The 15702-nt window shown below is 37.6% G+C and overlaps 1 protein-coding gene across 1 annotated transcript in view; it reads left to right on the top strand.

Annotated features, from left to right (window-relative positions):
* Positions 1 to 15702, top strand: part of egg (SET domain bifurcated histone lysine methyltransferase eggless) — a 625200-nt gene that overhangs the window by 157823 nt on the left and 451675 nt on the right. The window contains exon 3 of the mRNA XM_090414562.1: positions 13118 to 13190. Within this exon, the coding sequence (XP_090270688.1) occupies positions 13118 to 13190 (73 nt within the window). The remainder of the gene's footprint in view (positions 1 to 13117; positions 13191 to 15702) is intronic.

Here is a 15702-nt window from a genome sequence, read left to right as displayed (position 1 = left end):
AGTATATACAGTTAACTTCCAAAGGGTTATTTACAAAAACATCTAGTACAAAATATACAGAGACAAACAAGTTATTTTTACAACATTCTCATGGGACTTGACCTATGTAAAAATTGATGTAAAGCACTTTGATATTTTTAAGCTACATCAGGTTTTTACAATATATCATATGTAAATGATGCAGTGCAACATATAGAAGGGAGGCAAGTATTAGGAGAATTGGAAGTGTGAAAGAATCAGAGGTGTATCAGGTGTTGGTTGGGTTGGGTTGGATGTTAATAAGGCTGTGTGAATGGATGACATTTTACCAAGTATTTTTAAGGAATGTCCACCAAAATTGGCTATGCTCTCAAACTGGTTATTTAACATAAGTTTTGCAGGAGTAGAAGAAAGAAGGTTGGAGCAAATTGGCTAGGAATAGAATACAGGATTGGGATTGATGGACATAGCATTTTTATGATAGTCAGCATGGATTTGTCAAGGGTAAATCTTGTTTTAGTAATTTATTTGCATTTTATGATGGGTAATGGATGTTTTTGATAAGGGAGAATCATATACAGTGATATTCTGATGCTATTAGAGTATTCGAGGGCTAGGGGTGAGTCTTTCCTATCTTGCTAAGTCATTTCGTCTTATGCAGCCACCAAAGGAGGCAAGCTAGCCTCAATAGGTGCCGGTCCCAAGCCCGGATAAATGCGAGGGTTGACGTCAGGAAGGGCATCCGGTTGTAAAACTTCAGTGCCAACTCAAACTATGATTATGAGTCGAAGAGAAAATGATATAAGGGCTAGGGCGTACCCCTTAAGCGACGCGCAGCCACATCGCCCTACAGCTGTGAGAAGTGGACGAGGGCTACCGCATCAAGGGCGGGTGCGGTTAAAGAAGCGAGCCCAGCAGGTGGAGAGGATGTTGCGAGTGGGAACACTGAATGTTGGAAGCATGACTGGAAGGGGAAGAGAGGTGGCAGACATGATGAGGAAGAGGAAGTTGGACATTTTATGTGTGCAGGAGACAAGGTGGAAAGGGGGAAAGGCAAAGGAACTGGGAGATGGATATAAATTGTTCTACTCTGGAGCGAATAACGAGGGAAGAAATGGTGTAGGAATTGTGGTGTGTGGCAGAATGAAGGGTGAAGTACTGGACGTGGGTAGAAGGAACGACAGGATCATGCGAATGAAATTGGGTCTTGGAGAAGAGCGGGTGGTCGTATTATGTGTATATGCCCCACAAGTTGGTTGTACAGCAGAGGAAAAAGATGAGTTCTGGAACGTGTTAGATGAAGAAATGAGGGAATTGGAAGAAAATGAGATGGTGATTGCCGGAGGAGACTTGAACGGGCACATAGGAAGACAGAATAGAGACTGTGAAAGGGTGCATGGTGGCCACGGAGTGGGAATGATGAACCAGGAAGGAGAGAGGGTTGTGGACTTTGCAGTAACGTTTGATCTGGCAATTGTGAACTCGTTTTTCTTCAAGAGGGAAGAACATTTGATAACATTTAGAAGTGGTAACAACAGCTCACAAATTGACTACATTTTGACTAGAAGAAAACATCTTAAGGTTGTGACAAATTGTAAGGTAATTCCAACAGATCAAGTAGCACAACAACACCGACTGCTGTGCGCAGACTTTAAATTAAGATCGAAGATAAGAACTTCTGGTTGCCATGGGATGAAGACAATTAAGTGGTTTCGCTTAAAAGAAGAGAGTGTGAGGAATCGTTTTAGGGAGAGAGTGTTAGAGAGGATTTCGGATGGACTGGAAAGTGTACAAGATTGGTGGAAACATAATTCAAAAGTAATCCTGAGCTGTGCAATCGAGGTGCTTGGTGAGACATCTGGAAAGATTAGAGAGCAGAAGGAGGGTTGGTGGTGGAATAATGATGTACAAGTGGCAGTGACAGCTAAGAGGAAGGCAAAGCAGAAGTGGGATGAGTCAAGAGTGGAAGAGGACAGAGAGGTGTACGAACAGAGAAAGCAAGAAGCCAAGAGAGTTGTGGCACAGGCGAAGACCATGGCATATCAAGATCTGTATGATCAATTAGAAACAAAGGAAGGACAGAGAAAAATTTACCAACTAGCGAAATGTAGAAATAAAGCAGCTAAGGACATCTTACATGTGAGGCAGATCAAAGATGCTGAAGGAAGAGTATTATGGAGGGATGTGGACATAAGAAACAGATGGAAAATATACTTTGAGGGACTTCTGAATGAGGAAAATGCAAGGACTCACGGAGGAAATGGGCAGCCTTCTGAGGGGATGGTGCAGAACATCAGTAGAATGGAAGTGACGGAGGCCATGAAGAGGATGAGGAATGGAAAAGCGGTGGGCCCCGACAGAATTCCAGTGGAGGCATGGAAGGCACTGGGGGAAGAGGGAATTGACCTGCTGTGGGACCTGTTCATGAAAGTTTGCCAACAGGAAAATATACCTGAGGAATGGAGGGAGAGTACTCTTGTTCCCATCTACAAGAGTAAAGGGGATGCACAAGACTGTAAAAATTACAGAGGAATAAAGTTAATGTCCCACACAATGAAGATCCTAGAAAGGGTTCTTGATGGTAGATTGAGGGAGGAGGTGGAGATTGCAAAGGAACAATTTGGCTTCATGCCTGGTAGATCAACAACAGATGCTATCTTTGGGTTACGACAGATGATAGAAAAATATCGAGAGAAACAAAGGGAGCTACATCTGGTATTTATTGATCTGGAGAAAGCATACGATAGAGTGCCAAGGCAAGAAGTCTGGAGGTGTCTGAGGGAGAAGAAGGTGCCGGAGAAATATGTCAGGTTGGTGCAGGAAATGTACAGAAATGTGAAGACAAGTGTTCGGACCTGTTTGGGACAGACAGAAAGTTTTCAAGTAACAGTTGGCTTGCATCAAGGGTCAGCATTAAGTCCGTTTCTGTTTAATATTGTGATGGAGGTGGTAACAGAGGAGGTGAGAGAAGATGCACCTTGGACAATGTTGTATGCAGATGACATCTTGCTGTGTGTAGATTCAAGAGAAGAAGCGGAAACTAAACTGGAAAGATGGAGAAAAGTACTGGAAGAGAGAGGTATGAGACTGAGCAGAAGTAAGACAGAGTATATGTGTTGCGCAGTGGGCGGTGGCCAGGAGACAGACCTGGAGCTGGAAGGAAATGTCATCAGGATGGTGAGAGACTTTAGATACTTAGGTTCGACAGTGGAAGAAGATGGAGGAGGTGAGAAGGAAGTGGGATGCAGGATACAAGCAGGTTGGAGGAACTGGAGGGAGATGGCTGGAGTGTTATGTGATAAGAGGGTGCCGATCAATCTGAAAGGCAAAATTTATAGGACAGTAGTGAGGCCAGCTATGACATATGCTATAGAAACTGTGGCCCTGAGGAAAAATAACATTAGCAGGATGGAAGTAGCAGAGATGAGAATGCTTAGGTGGATGTGCGGTGTGACCAGAAAGGATCATCTGAGAAATGACTATGTCAGGGGAACAGTGAAAGTTACGAACTTAGGAGCGAAAATACAGGAGGCAAGGTTGAGATGGTTTGGTCATGTGATGAGGAGGGAGGACGAATATGTGGGAAGAAGGGTCATGCAGATGGATGTGCAAGGAAGCGTGGGCGGCCAAAGAAGAGATGGAGGGAGCTGGTAGAAGAGGACTTGAAGATGAAGAACTTGGATGTGGTGACAGCCCAAGACAGGAAGGTGTGGAGGAGACTCATAAGAAACAGTGACCCCACTTAAGTGGGAGAAGCTGCAGAAGAAGAAGAAGAAGAAGAATATACAGTGATATTCTTGGACTTTACAAAAGCATTTGATAGATTACCAATTACCAAAAATTGGCATACAAGCTGCAGAGGATGGGAATAGATAGCATATCGGTTAGATGGATCGAAGATTTGCTTTCTGAATGATATCAGCAAGTTGTGTGTGATGGAGCAGTGTCTCAAAAAAAGGGGGGTAATCAGTGGGATGTCCAAGGGGTTCTGTTCTTGGGCCCCTGCTGTTTAACTTGTTTGTAAACGATATGTCATGCGGACTGACTGGAGATCTTCAATTGTTTCCTGATGATACAAAGCTAGGAAGAATTATAAGTAGCACTGCTAATGATCTTTCTTCAGGAAGATTGGAATGGACTTAACTTTGACAAAGGAGTGGGATTATAGTTTTAATATCAAGAAGTGCAAAGTGTTCCATTTTGGGTGCAGAAATATAAGGCTGTTTACTATATTGATGGTGCCATAATATGCAGGAATTGAATGAGATTGGAGATTTGGGAATGATGATTGACAGTAGACTGAAGTTTATAGGGCATATTTTTAGTGTTGCAAAAGCTGCACATCGTAGTGTTGCTGTGATAAGAAGTACTCTAACATGTAGGGATAAGGAAGTGGTTTTGCTACTGTATAAAGCACTGGTCAGACCACACTTGGACTATTATGCTCATATCTGGTCAGCTGGTTTTCAATGTGATGTGGAGACATTGGAGAGGATCCAGAGGTGAGTGACTAAGACAATATCAGGACTTTGGACTGCTGGCTATGTCGAGAGGTTGAAAAAATGTGGATTGCAGAGTTTGGTGGATAGAAAGAAAAAAAGGTGATATGATAAAGACATCTAAGTTAGTGAGAGAATTTTATTGGATTAATCCAGATGGGATGACAAGAGCAGAAGGCGAGAGAGGAAAAACCAGGGGGTCATCACTGGTAGTTATGTAAGAGTGTTGTGAAGAGGTTGAGAGTTTATTTTTCACTTGGTTAGACTATAATAAGTTTAGTTTAATCCTTTATCCAAGTGTGAGCAAACAAAGTTTGCGCCTGAAAGTATCTTCAGGACTGGGGTAAGGTAGTGCAACACCAGGCAACTCGTTGCAAAGGTGGAGAAAGCTCTCTCATCACTCCTATCTCAGTATCTCCCATAATGCAAAGCACATCTCCTTGCGGATATGTGTAATGCTATGCATTAAGGCAAGGGCCACTACCCATACCAGTTTCGACCTTTATTGAGGTCTCGTCAGTGGGAGCCAGGCCCAGTAGTGGAGATACAAAAGCAGAAGCAATGAGAGGTCATCCCAAAGGGTGTGCAACCTTATTATTAAATTATGAGAGTTTATTTTTAACCAAGTGAAAAATAAACTCTCAACATCTTTCTCTGAATCCGGAGTAATTTAATAATAAGGTTGCACACCCTTTGGCAACTCCTATAGGTTAGGATGATCTCTCATTGTATCTTTGTATCTCCACTACTGGGCCTGGCTCCCACTGACAAGACCTCAATAAATGTCGAAACCAGTATGGGTAGCGGCCCTTGCCTTAATGCATAGCATTACACATATCCGCAAGGAGATGTGCTTTGCATTATGGGAGATACTGAGATAGGAGTGATGAGAGAGCTTTCTCCAGCTTTGCAACGAGTTGCCTGGTGTTGCACTACCTTACTCCAGTCCTGAAGATACTTTCAGGCGCAAACTTTGTTTGCTCATACTTGGATAAAGGATTAAACTAAACTTATTATAATGTTGTGAAGAGAGGTGTAAGGAGTAGATTTTTTACATGGAGAATTGTCAGTGAAATCCTAACACTCCTTGTTAATACAAGGAGTGTTGGGATTTTAAGATTCGGTATGATAGATATGTTGTCAGTTGAATGAACCTCCCACGATGAGTGGTGTAATAATAATAATATTCATGAAATATTAATACAGTGGTATAGAATATTAATTCTATACCTTAAACAGTCCAGGTATAGAAATTTCCCAGAATAACAAAATAAATACACTATTATTTGCAGATGATCAGGGAATAATATCACATGAGTAAGACAATTTATAAAGAACAATATATAATTTGAACATTGTAGTAGAGCAGTTTGAATGAAAATATCCATAGATAAAACTAAAAGAATGGCATTTTATAGACAAACTCCAGTTAACAGCAAAGTAGTTATTAATAATAAAATAGTAGAACAGATAAATACTTTCAGTTATCTTGGATGTGAAATATATGAAGGAGAAAAAGACATCAAATCAATAACTTAAATTTTTATAGATTATAGAACTTGATAAATACACTCAATCCAAATATTGTACAAAAAAGAAACAAACATGCTTGAAAATATACAATACTTTAGGCAATTTGAGCAATAAACAAAGAATAAAAATGAGATTCACGAGAACTGCAAAATACACATTATTAGACAAAAAAAAAAAATTTTTAAAAAATCAGTAAAAAAAAATCTAAATAATCTACTTCTTCCTAACATGGAATTTAGGCCAAGTATACTTTTCCAGTCTCATGCCAACTCTTTCTTGGTCTTCCGATTCTTCTTTTCCCACTTATTTTTTATCTGTATAATATTTTTGGTAGTCTGCTGTTGTCCATTCGATTTAAATGTTCTAGCCATTTTTGTTTATACTGTCTTATGTAGTAATTAATTGGTTTTATTTTCAGGGATCGTAAGATTTCTTCATTTGTTTTGTGGTCCTACTTGGTATATCCAGCAGTTTTTCTGAGGAACTTCATTTCTGCTATTTGAATTCATTTTTCATCTTTCCTTTTCATGATCCATGTTTCGCTTCAGTATAGTAGAGTTAAATTTGACAAGACATTATATAGTCTGATTCCAGTGTGTTTTTGTAGTAGGGATAGCTTAAATATATTATTTATTATGCCATTTACTTTGACAAAGTTTGATATTTTAGTGTTTGTCTTTTTCTTCTTCTTATGATAGATCACATCCCAAGTATCTGAAAGTGTTTACTTGTTCTAGTATTTTATTATCTATCACCATGATTATTGTAATTATCACCATGACCATGATTATTGTAATAATTCAGAAGAAACTGAAAGGAGAAATTCTAATACTCCAGACATCTCCCATGAAACAGATATCTGTTTTCATCTTTCCAAAAATAAAAATGTGGAAAATTTACTCCAACATATGTTTGAAAATGAACTTCAGGTATTTTGGGTATTTGGGTATTTCAGGATATTGGAGCAGGTGATTATAATAGTCTAAGATGTCAACTTGGGGAAGTTTCATGGAGGGAGGAATTGGAAGGCCGGGATATCATTAGTGCATGGGAAATTATGAAAGAATATTTGTTAGCAGCAATGGTAAGTTGTATACCACAAGTGAACAAGAGGACACAATTTGGAGTAAAGTGGATGACAAACAATATTAAACAGGAATTGCATGCGAAAAAGAGGCTATGGAAGAGATATAAGGAGACAGGTGAAGAGAAGATGCACGAAGAGTATAAGACACAGGCCAGAAGAGTGATTAGTATGATAAGGAAAACGAAACTAAAATATGAGAGGAGATTGGCCCTAAGATCCAAAGAAAATCCTAGAGAATTTTTCAGATATGTGGCCAGTAGGAGGAGAAATGACTGTAGAAGAATGATATTGTGGGATAAAAATGGGAATAAAGTGACTGATGCAGACGACATAGTGGAATTGTTCAATGAACACTTTATTGGAGTATTTCATCCTGGAGGAGTCGGGTTTTAATGCTAGAGGGATTGGGCAGGTTCGAGGTTTAGAGGTACAGGAGGAGAGTGTGTTTCAAATACTGAGTACTCTGGATGTCAGTAAAGCTGTGGGACTGGATGGTATTTCACCACGAGTTTTGAGAGAGTGCTAGGTAACTGACGGTGCCTTTCACCTGGCTTTTCATTGAAAGTCTGGCTGCAGGAAAGGTGCCCAGGGAATGGAAGGAAGGTAAGATAGTGCCATTGCATAAGGGCAGTAGCAGACTGGAAGTGTCTAATTACAGGCCACTTTGTGTGTCATCAGTAGTTAGTAAGATCTTGGAGAAAGTAGTGAAAGACCGTATACAGCATTGGGCAGATGAGGGTAATGTTATCTGTGAGAGTCAACATGGATTTGTGAAGGGGTGCTCTTGTTTTAGCAATATGCTAGCCTTTTATGATAAAGTTACAAGAGCATTAGATGAGGGAAAGCCATATACTGCCATTTTCTTAGCCTTAGCGAAGGCATTTGACAGGGTGCCACATGATAAGCTTATGTTTAAGTTGCAGTACATTGGTCTGGATGTCAGATTGGTCAGCTGGATTCAGGATTGGCTGTCCGATCGGTATCAGAGAGTTGTGTATGGTGGGGCAGTTTCAAGGAAGCAGAGGATTACAAGTGCGGTCCCACAGGGCTCACTACTGGGACTTATATTGTTTAACCTTTATATCAATGACATTGTCAGTGGATTACAAGGAGATATTCAGTTGTTTGCAGATGATGCGAAGCTGGGAAGGATTATTAGTAATAATGCAGATGCGGCAGCCCTGCAAGAGGATTTGAATAAGCTAGATAGATGGGCAAATGAATGGGGGTGTCGGTTTAAGGCAGCAAAATGTAAGGTCTTGAGGTTTGGGAAACATCGATGGGACACTGCATACTTTATGGGAGGAGTTATACTGGAGGATGTAGGGGAGACAAGAGATCTGGGGTTGATGATTGATAGAAACCTGAAATTTAGGGGACATATTGCAAAGGTGGTGAAGGTAACACAGAGGATTGCTGCAATAATGAGAAGGATGCTGATCTGCAGAGATAAAACAGTTATCATTCCGTTGTATAAGACCCTGATCAGACCACACTTGGACCATTGTTCTGAGATTTGGTCCCCAAGATTTGATGGGGATAAATTAACTGTGGAAAGTGTACAAAGGCAGATAACAAAGATGGCTTCAGGACTGTACAATGATAGTTATGAGGATCGGCTGAGGGAATGTGGACTGACTGCAGAGTTTGGTGGATAGAAGAAGGAGAGGTGATATGATCGAGACTTTTAAACTATTGAGACGTGGTTACAGGGTTGTCACTGGGTCGTTTTTTCGCTTGGTTGAACAATGCGAAGGAGTGATGACAAGAGGCCATCCCTGGAAGTTACGAAAGGAAACTGTGAGCAAGAGGGTGAAAAGTGGTTTCTTTGCATGGAGGGTGATTGAACCATGGAATGCATTGCGTGATGGAGTGGTGAGAGCGAGAATGGTCAATGAGTTTAAGGAGTGGTATGATAGACTTTGTGTTTCTTAGGTGGGGACCTCCCATGATGAGTCTTTTGACTCCATGGAGTTCTGAATAATAATAATCACTATTTTACTTCTTATTGGGTGTTCTCCTTTGAATGCCATTATTTTTGTTTTGTCTTTAGATATTGTCAAATTATATTGCTTTGAGATATCATTTAACGATTTTAATGATCTTTGTAAGTCATCTTCTGATGTAGCTAATATGATTTGATCATCTGCAAATAGTAGTGTATCTATCTTCATTTGCAGGGTCATTTGTATACTAAACGGATTATGCTGTTTCCAGATTGTTATAATTTTATTTATATATATATATTGAAAAGCAGAGGTGAGAGGGTACATCCTTGTCGTACTCCTCTTGATATATCTTTCCATTCTGAGATCTGTTTTAATGTGCTATTTTATTTCATACACAATAAAATAGCACTTAAATTAGTAGACAATTTTTGTCTACTAATTTTGTCAAAGGCTTTTTCATAATCAATAAAGGCCACGTGTTTGTTTTTGAAATTCTTTTCTCTTTTCTATTAATAATTTTAAAGTAAAAATTGGATCTATTCAGGATTTGTCTTTTCGGAAACCATTTTGTTCTTCTAGTAATTTGTCTTCTACGATGCTGCTTAGTTTCTCTTTTAATATTCCTGCATATATTTTATATCCTGTATTCAGCAGGCTAATTCCCCTATAATTATTGCAATCGTCTTTATTTCCTTTTTTATATATTGGGATAACCAGTGCTTTTTTCCAACAGTTAGGAGTTTTTCTGGACATCCAAACCATATTAAAAAATTTCAGAAGTCTTTCATTAAATTTTTGATCTGCATTTTTGTATAATTCTATATTTATATTGTCTTCTCCTGGTATTTTCGTATTTTGCATCTTCTTTATTATATTTTTCAGTTCTAACATTGTGATATTTTCTATTAGGTCATTCTTTGTCTTATAAAATTTTATTTCATTGTTCTCATCTGTCCAGAGATTTTGGAAATAGGTCACCCATTTTTCTAAATCTATTGTTTGTATTTTTACCTTTTCTTTTATTTCTTTATTCATGTATTTTATTACTTTATAGGTTTTGGGTTGTGGCTTAAATAAATCCTTTTCTATGTTAAAGATACCAAGCAATTTTATAAGCTAGGTTTTTAAGTAAGATGTAGAAAGTTTTTTACCTTGTTTTACTCTCATCCTGAGATTTTTATTTAATGAAGTCAAAGTACCTCATGGCAACTTGTTTAGGTAAAATATTTATAAGCTCTGTATTACTTCACCCTTGGCATTTTTTAGGTCTGGCTCCCACTGACGAGATCTCAATAAAGGTCGAAACCGGTATGGGTAGTGACCATTACCTTAATGCATAGCATCATACATCTCCGCAAGGAAATGTGCTTTGCATTAGGAGAAAATTCTAAGGAAAGTGATCAGAGCGTACTCCACCTTTACAACGAGTTGCCTAGTGTTGCACTACGTGCAGCCACAAACTTGACTTGTCTGTTTGCTTACTTGGGAAAAAGGATTAAAAACCTAGCTTATAAAATTGCTTGGTATCTTTAACATAATATATACCCAAGGTAAAAAACTTTCAATTTCTGTTACGAAATTGTTCTATCTTTCTCTATGTTTTTTCCTTACTTCTCGTTTTGCAATTGCACTATCACTTTTATACTCTATTTCTGCTTCTATTGTTTTGGAATTTAGCATTTCTTGTAACTGTCCTTTTTTGTTTTTATTATATTTTCTGTTTCTTTGTTCCAGTCTCATAGTCCTCTTTTCCTAATCCATTTGTGCTTTATTCCTAAGGTTTCTGTTGCTGCTTTTGTCAGAATTTGTTTTGAATTTTCCCATTCATCTTCTGTGTCACTTGATTCATGTGTGGTTTCTGTTTTTAAGTTTGTGCATTTTTGATATTGTTGTATAACTTGAAGATCCTGTAATGAAGAAATTTTGTAGCTTGGCTGGTAAGAATTTTCAATTTTATGTGTTTTTAGCCACTTTGGTTTAAATCGAATTTTTGCTGATACCATATAATGATCAGAGTTTAATTCAAAGCCTCTATATGCTCTTACGTCTAAAATTAACTACGCTAATTTAAAATTTGCGATAACGTAGTCAATTACTGATTTGTATCCTCTGGCTGACCAAGTATATTTATGTATTTCCTTGTGTTTAAACATTGAATTCATTATTCTCATATTATTATAAATAACAAAATCGTGCAATCTGCAACCATTTTGATTACATGTATCTTTGCCAAATTTACCTATGTTTGTTTTGTATTTTTTGTTTCCTATTCTTGCATTTAAATCTGCTAGCAGTAAATAGTCAGTTTTGTTTGTTTTATCTATGGCATTCTGTAATTCTTTATAAAATATATTACTGTCTTCTTCTTTTCCCTCTTCTGGTGGGAAAAGAAGAAGAAGTTATTGTTATGTGGCCTCTTAATGTCTTGACTCTAATTTCTATTAGTCTTTCATTCAAATAGTTGTAATCTACGATATTGTTCTTTAGTTATTTATGTACCATAATTATTATACCTGCTTTTGCTCTTTCTTCTCTTTTTATTCCACTGTAGATTTGTATATAGTTGTTTGATTCTTTTGTACCTTTTTGTTTTTTCTTTGTTTCTGTTGCTATACATATCTTTATGTTAGCTTGGTTTAGTTGTTTATCAGGTTCTTCTTCTTTGTGTGCAATGCTTCTCACATTCCATGTTGCAATCTTCATTATGTGTTCCTTTTTCCAATTTCGTTTACCGTTTCCTGGATTGAGGTCTTTTCCCTGATAGTCTGTCTGGCTTTTCTTTGTATGAAACTTGAAAGTATTTTGAATTTCCCCAGGGCAGGTTACTAACCTGTTACTAACCTGTCGTAATTACAGTGGTAGGGCTGCTACCTAACGCCTCTGGACAGGCAGATCTAACAGCATTTACTCTGTTAGGGTTATACCGCCCATACTTGGTCGCCAGTGCCTCGTTTGTACTTTTAGAACAGGATGGACCGTGGGAAGGTGAGGTTGACATTTGAGTGGGAGAGGCTATGTATTGCGCTTCACCACCCCTTTTATGTAAATAATTATAAACAAATTGGATAGAACATGTAAACTGAATGGCCAACACCTGATATCCTGAACAATTAATAAAATATAAACCAGTTGGAAAGAGAAGACTGGGTAGACCTCAAAAGAGGATATTAGATGGATAATAAGACTGGAATAAACCAGTGTGATTGTTATCTGTAATTTGTGTTATGATGTTGAGAGAATGTTTCTTTATGTTAAATTTGTGTAAGTCTATGTTTTATTCTATGCTTGTTGGATATACCAGAGTTCCATTTTTGGAAATAGACCACACCACAAGCAGCTGAGGTTGTCTTGAAAAGGTACATGTCACTTGCCCAGTAGTGGCCCGAATTGATATATGAAGAATTAAAGATCACATGAACTGAAGTAATCTGTGAGGAGTTCGAGCAATTTTTCCCATACTTTTGGAATGTATTAAAAGAATGCAATTTGTCCTTAGGAGAGGAAATATGGAGTGCTAGTTTGTGGTTCAAAAATTTGTGAAGATTATATTCATTAGCAACGTTTTCAGATGAATCAGACATAGGGGATGGATAGTTGCTCTGATCTTGTTTGTCATTAAAGAGAAATGTTTGGGGAGGATTATTTAGTATTTTATCTATTTTGCAAGATTGTAACCATTATGATATGGCAGGAGCTGTGTTATCAGAATAAATTGCCCTATCTTTATGTTTCATTGTTTTATGGATGCTATGTTATTGGGCTCAAAGGGATTGTTTATGTGTGTGTTATGTCAGTGAGTGTGTATGTGATTGCATGATATACAAAGAAAAAATTATATTTTCTTAAAAATTAAATATTACTTTTTTCCTTTCAATTTGTGTGGTAGTCACTACTTATTTCAAGAGCACCACGGTGCTGTTGTCTTCTGTGATGTACATTGTGCATCTGGCATATATGACTGCTTCTGACAATTTAGTTTTGTTAACTGATTTTGAAATAGGACTGAAATATGACAGAATACATATACATATCAATCAGTTGTAAGCATTTCTTTTATTGTTTAATTTTAGCATCATCTGATGAAATTACAAGTATTCTTGATAATGCAGAGAACAATTTAGAAAAGTTAAAAGCTAAGCTGGAGTAAGTATTGATGTTAGTTCTCTTAATTTTTAAAGTTTGAAAATTTAAGAAATCTGCATATACTCGTTATGTATGACATATTTTAAATTTATATATACGAGGTTTGTTCAAAAAAGACCAAACTTTTTAAGTAACATGCAAACCTGCACAGAGAGCATGCTGTGGCCACTGAGTACACCTAGCGGCAGGTTTATACAACAAACTGCCATTTGCCCCATTCTGCTATGAGCATTAGTTGCCGGATTACATCTGCTGAAGTGAGCACGTGCACAAGCTGTTTGTTGGATTAGTGACAATGAAACAGCTTGAAGAATGTGTGTGTGTGTGTGTAAAATTTTGTTGCAAACTTGATAAAAAAATTTATAGCGACATTTCAATTGCATAACCAAGCATATGGAGAGGGACTGTATGAGCTGAACACAGTGCTATGAGTGGTTTAAGCATCAATTGATGAGTCTGTCAAAGATCGAGGTGATGATGACGGTTGTGTTTTTTGATTGGAAAGGCATTGTCCATTATGAATTTTTACCATGTTGTCAGATAGAAAACAAAGAGTTGTACCTGGAAATTTTAGCATGTTTGAGGGATGCTGTGTGCAGGAAGAGGCCTGAATTGTGGGAAAACCAGACTTGGATGTTGCGTCATGGCAATGCTCTGGCTCATGCGTTGCTCCTCATTTGCAGTTATATGGCAAAGCATCAATCTATTGTGCCCCATCCATCCTATTCTCTGGACTTTCCCTATTTCCCAAACTTAAAACCACTTTGAAAGGACATCATTTCCAAACCATAGAGGAGATTCAGGAAAATGCGATAAGAGAACTGCACACCACCACAATGGAAGAAACGTTGGGAACAATGTATCATCAGTAGAGGGGACAGTGCTTAAAATGAGCAGTAAAGTCTTTATAGCAAAAGTTTGCTTTTTATGGACCATTCCTTGTATATATGTAACTAACTTATGACATAACTGCACTGTTTTTTTTTTTTCTTTATTATTATTTGTTAGATTTATTTTTCACTTGGTTAGACTATAATAAATTTAGGTTAATCCTTTATCCAAGTGTGAGCAAACAAAGTTTGCCCCTGAAAATATCTTCAGGACTGGGGTGAGGTAGTATAACACCTTACTATTACAACACCTTATTAATTTAATAAAAAGGTGGCACACCGTTTGGCAACTCCTATAGGTAAAGATGACCTCGCCATTGCTTCTGCCTGGTATCTTCACCTCTGGGCATGGTGGCTCCCACTGAAGAGACCTCAATAAAGGTCGAAACTAATCTGGGAAGTGGCCCTTCCTTCCCTTAATGCATAAAATTATACATATCTGCAAGGAGATGAGTTTTGCATTATGGGAGATACTGAGATAGGAGTGATGTTAGCTTGGTCCACCTTGCTACAAGTTGCCCGGTGTTGTACTACCTTACCTCAGTCCTGAAGATATTTTCAGGTGCAAACTTTGTTTGCTCACTTGGATAAAGGATTAAACTAAATTTATTATTATTTTTTAACTTGTTCATTCATTCATTATAGTCTTATTCATAATATATTTCCTAGGTTTTTCTTGTTTTGGGTGGAAATTTCTTCTTTTTGATGTCATTTATATTTTAGCTGATGATTTTATTGTCTAGTGGAAGAGCACGACTATTTCTTATTGGAGACCTGAAGCGGTGAAAAGTATTTGTCTCTAGAGCGGTATTTTCTAATTCTAATCTTAACTTACTCATGGTATTACAGGTTTACACACTTGGGGGAGGGGATGGATTTATCATAAAAAATATATTTTTTTAATGAAAATCCTGTTAAGTTGAAAGTAGATAATCTCTGAAAGAAATTAGACTATCGACTATTTAGACTTACGTGCTAGTTTGAACTCGTGGGATTTAATGGAATAAATACAGCACATATAAATAATTAAACAACACGTTTAATCATCCCTATATTTCATCTCATTCACTGAGTCATCATCAGGAAAACAATATGCAGAAATTGGTGAAAAAGTAAAACTGATAGCCTTTGGCTGTATGATGATGATATAAAAAAGCTGAAGCCTTTTCTCTATCTCGCATACTATCTGTCTCTCTTTTCCTTCTCTGAATACTATCCATGCTCTCTTGCACCCCTATACTAACTACTCTAGGCCTATGATGAGCATCCCTTACTTTTTCACCCCAATAAAGATTGAAAACAGTCTGGGTATTGGCCCTTCCCATGTGCACATATCCTTAGAATATGTGCTTTGCATTATGGAATACTAAGGCAATTGATGTGAAGTCATTAACCTCTTTGTACAAGTAGCCCAGCTGTTATGTGGAAACTTTGTTTACTTATACTTGGATAAAGGATGAAACCAAGAATATAATCTCTTGGCATATTGAATTTATAGTATAACCAAGTGAAAAAACTTTCAACATGCTGCATCTACATTCTTTGTACAATGTAAGATACTATATTCCTTCCAGTAGTATTTGAGGGTTTTGTGACTCTTGGTAGCAGCAATAAGCTGAGCA

The sequence above is a fragment of the Typopeltis vanoorti genome, chromosome 25 (genome assembly GCF_054136105.1).
Source record: "Typopeltis vanoorti isolate ZY-2024b chromosome 25, IOZ_Tvanoo_1.0, whole genome shotgun sequence".
Lineage (NCBI taxonomy): Eukaryota > Metazoa > Arthropoda > Arachnida > Uropygi > Thelyphonidae > Typopeltis > Typopeltis vanoorti.
This window is presented reverse-complemented; position numbering and strand designations above follow the sequence as displayed.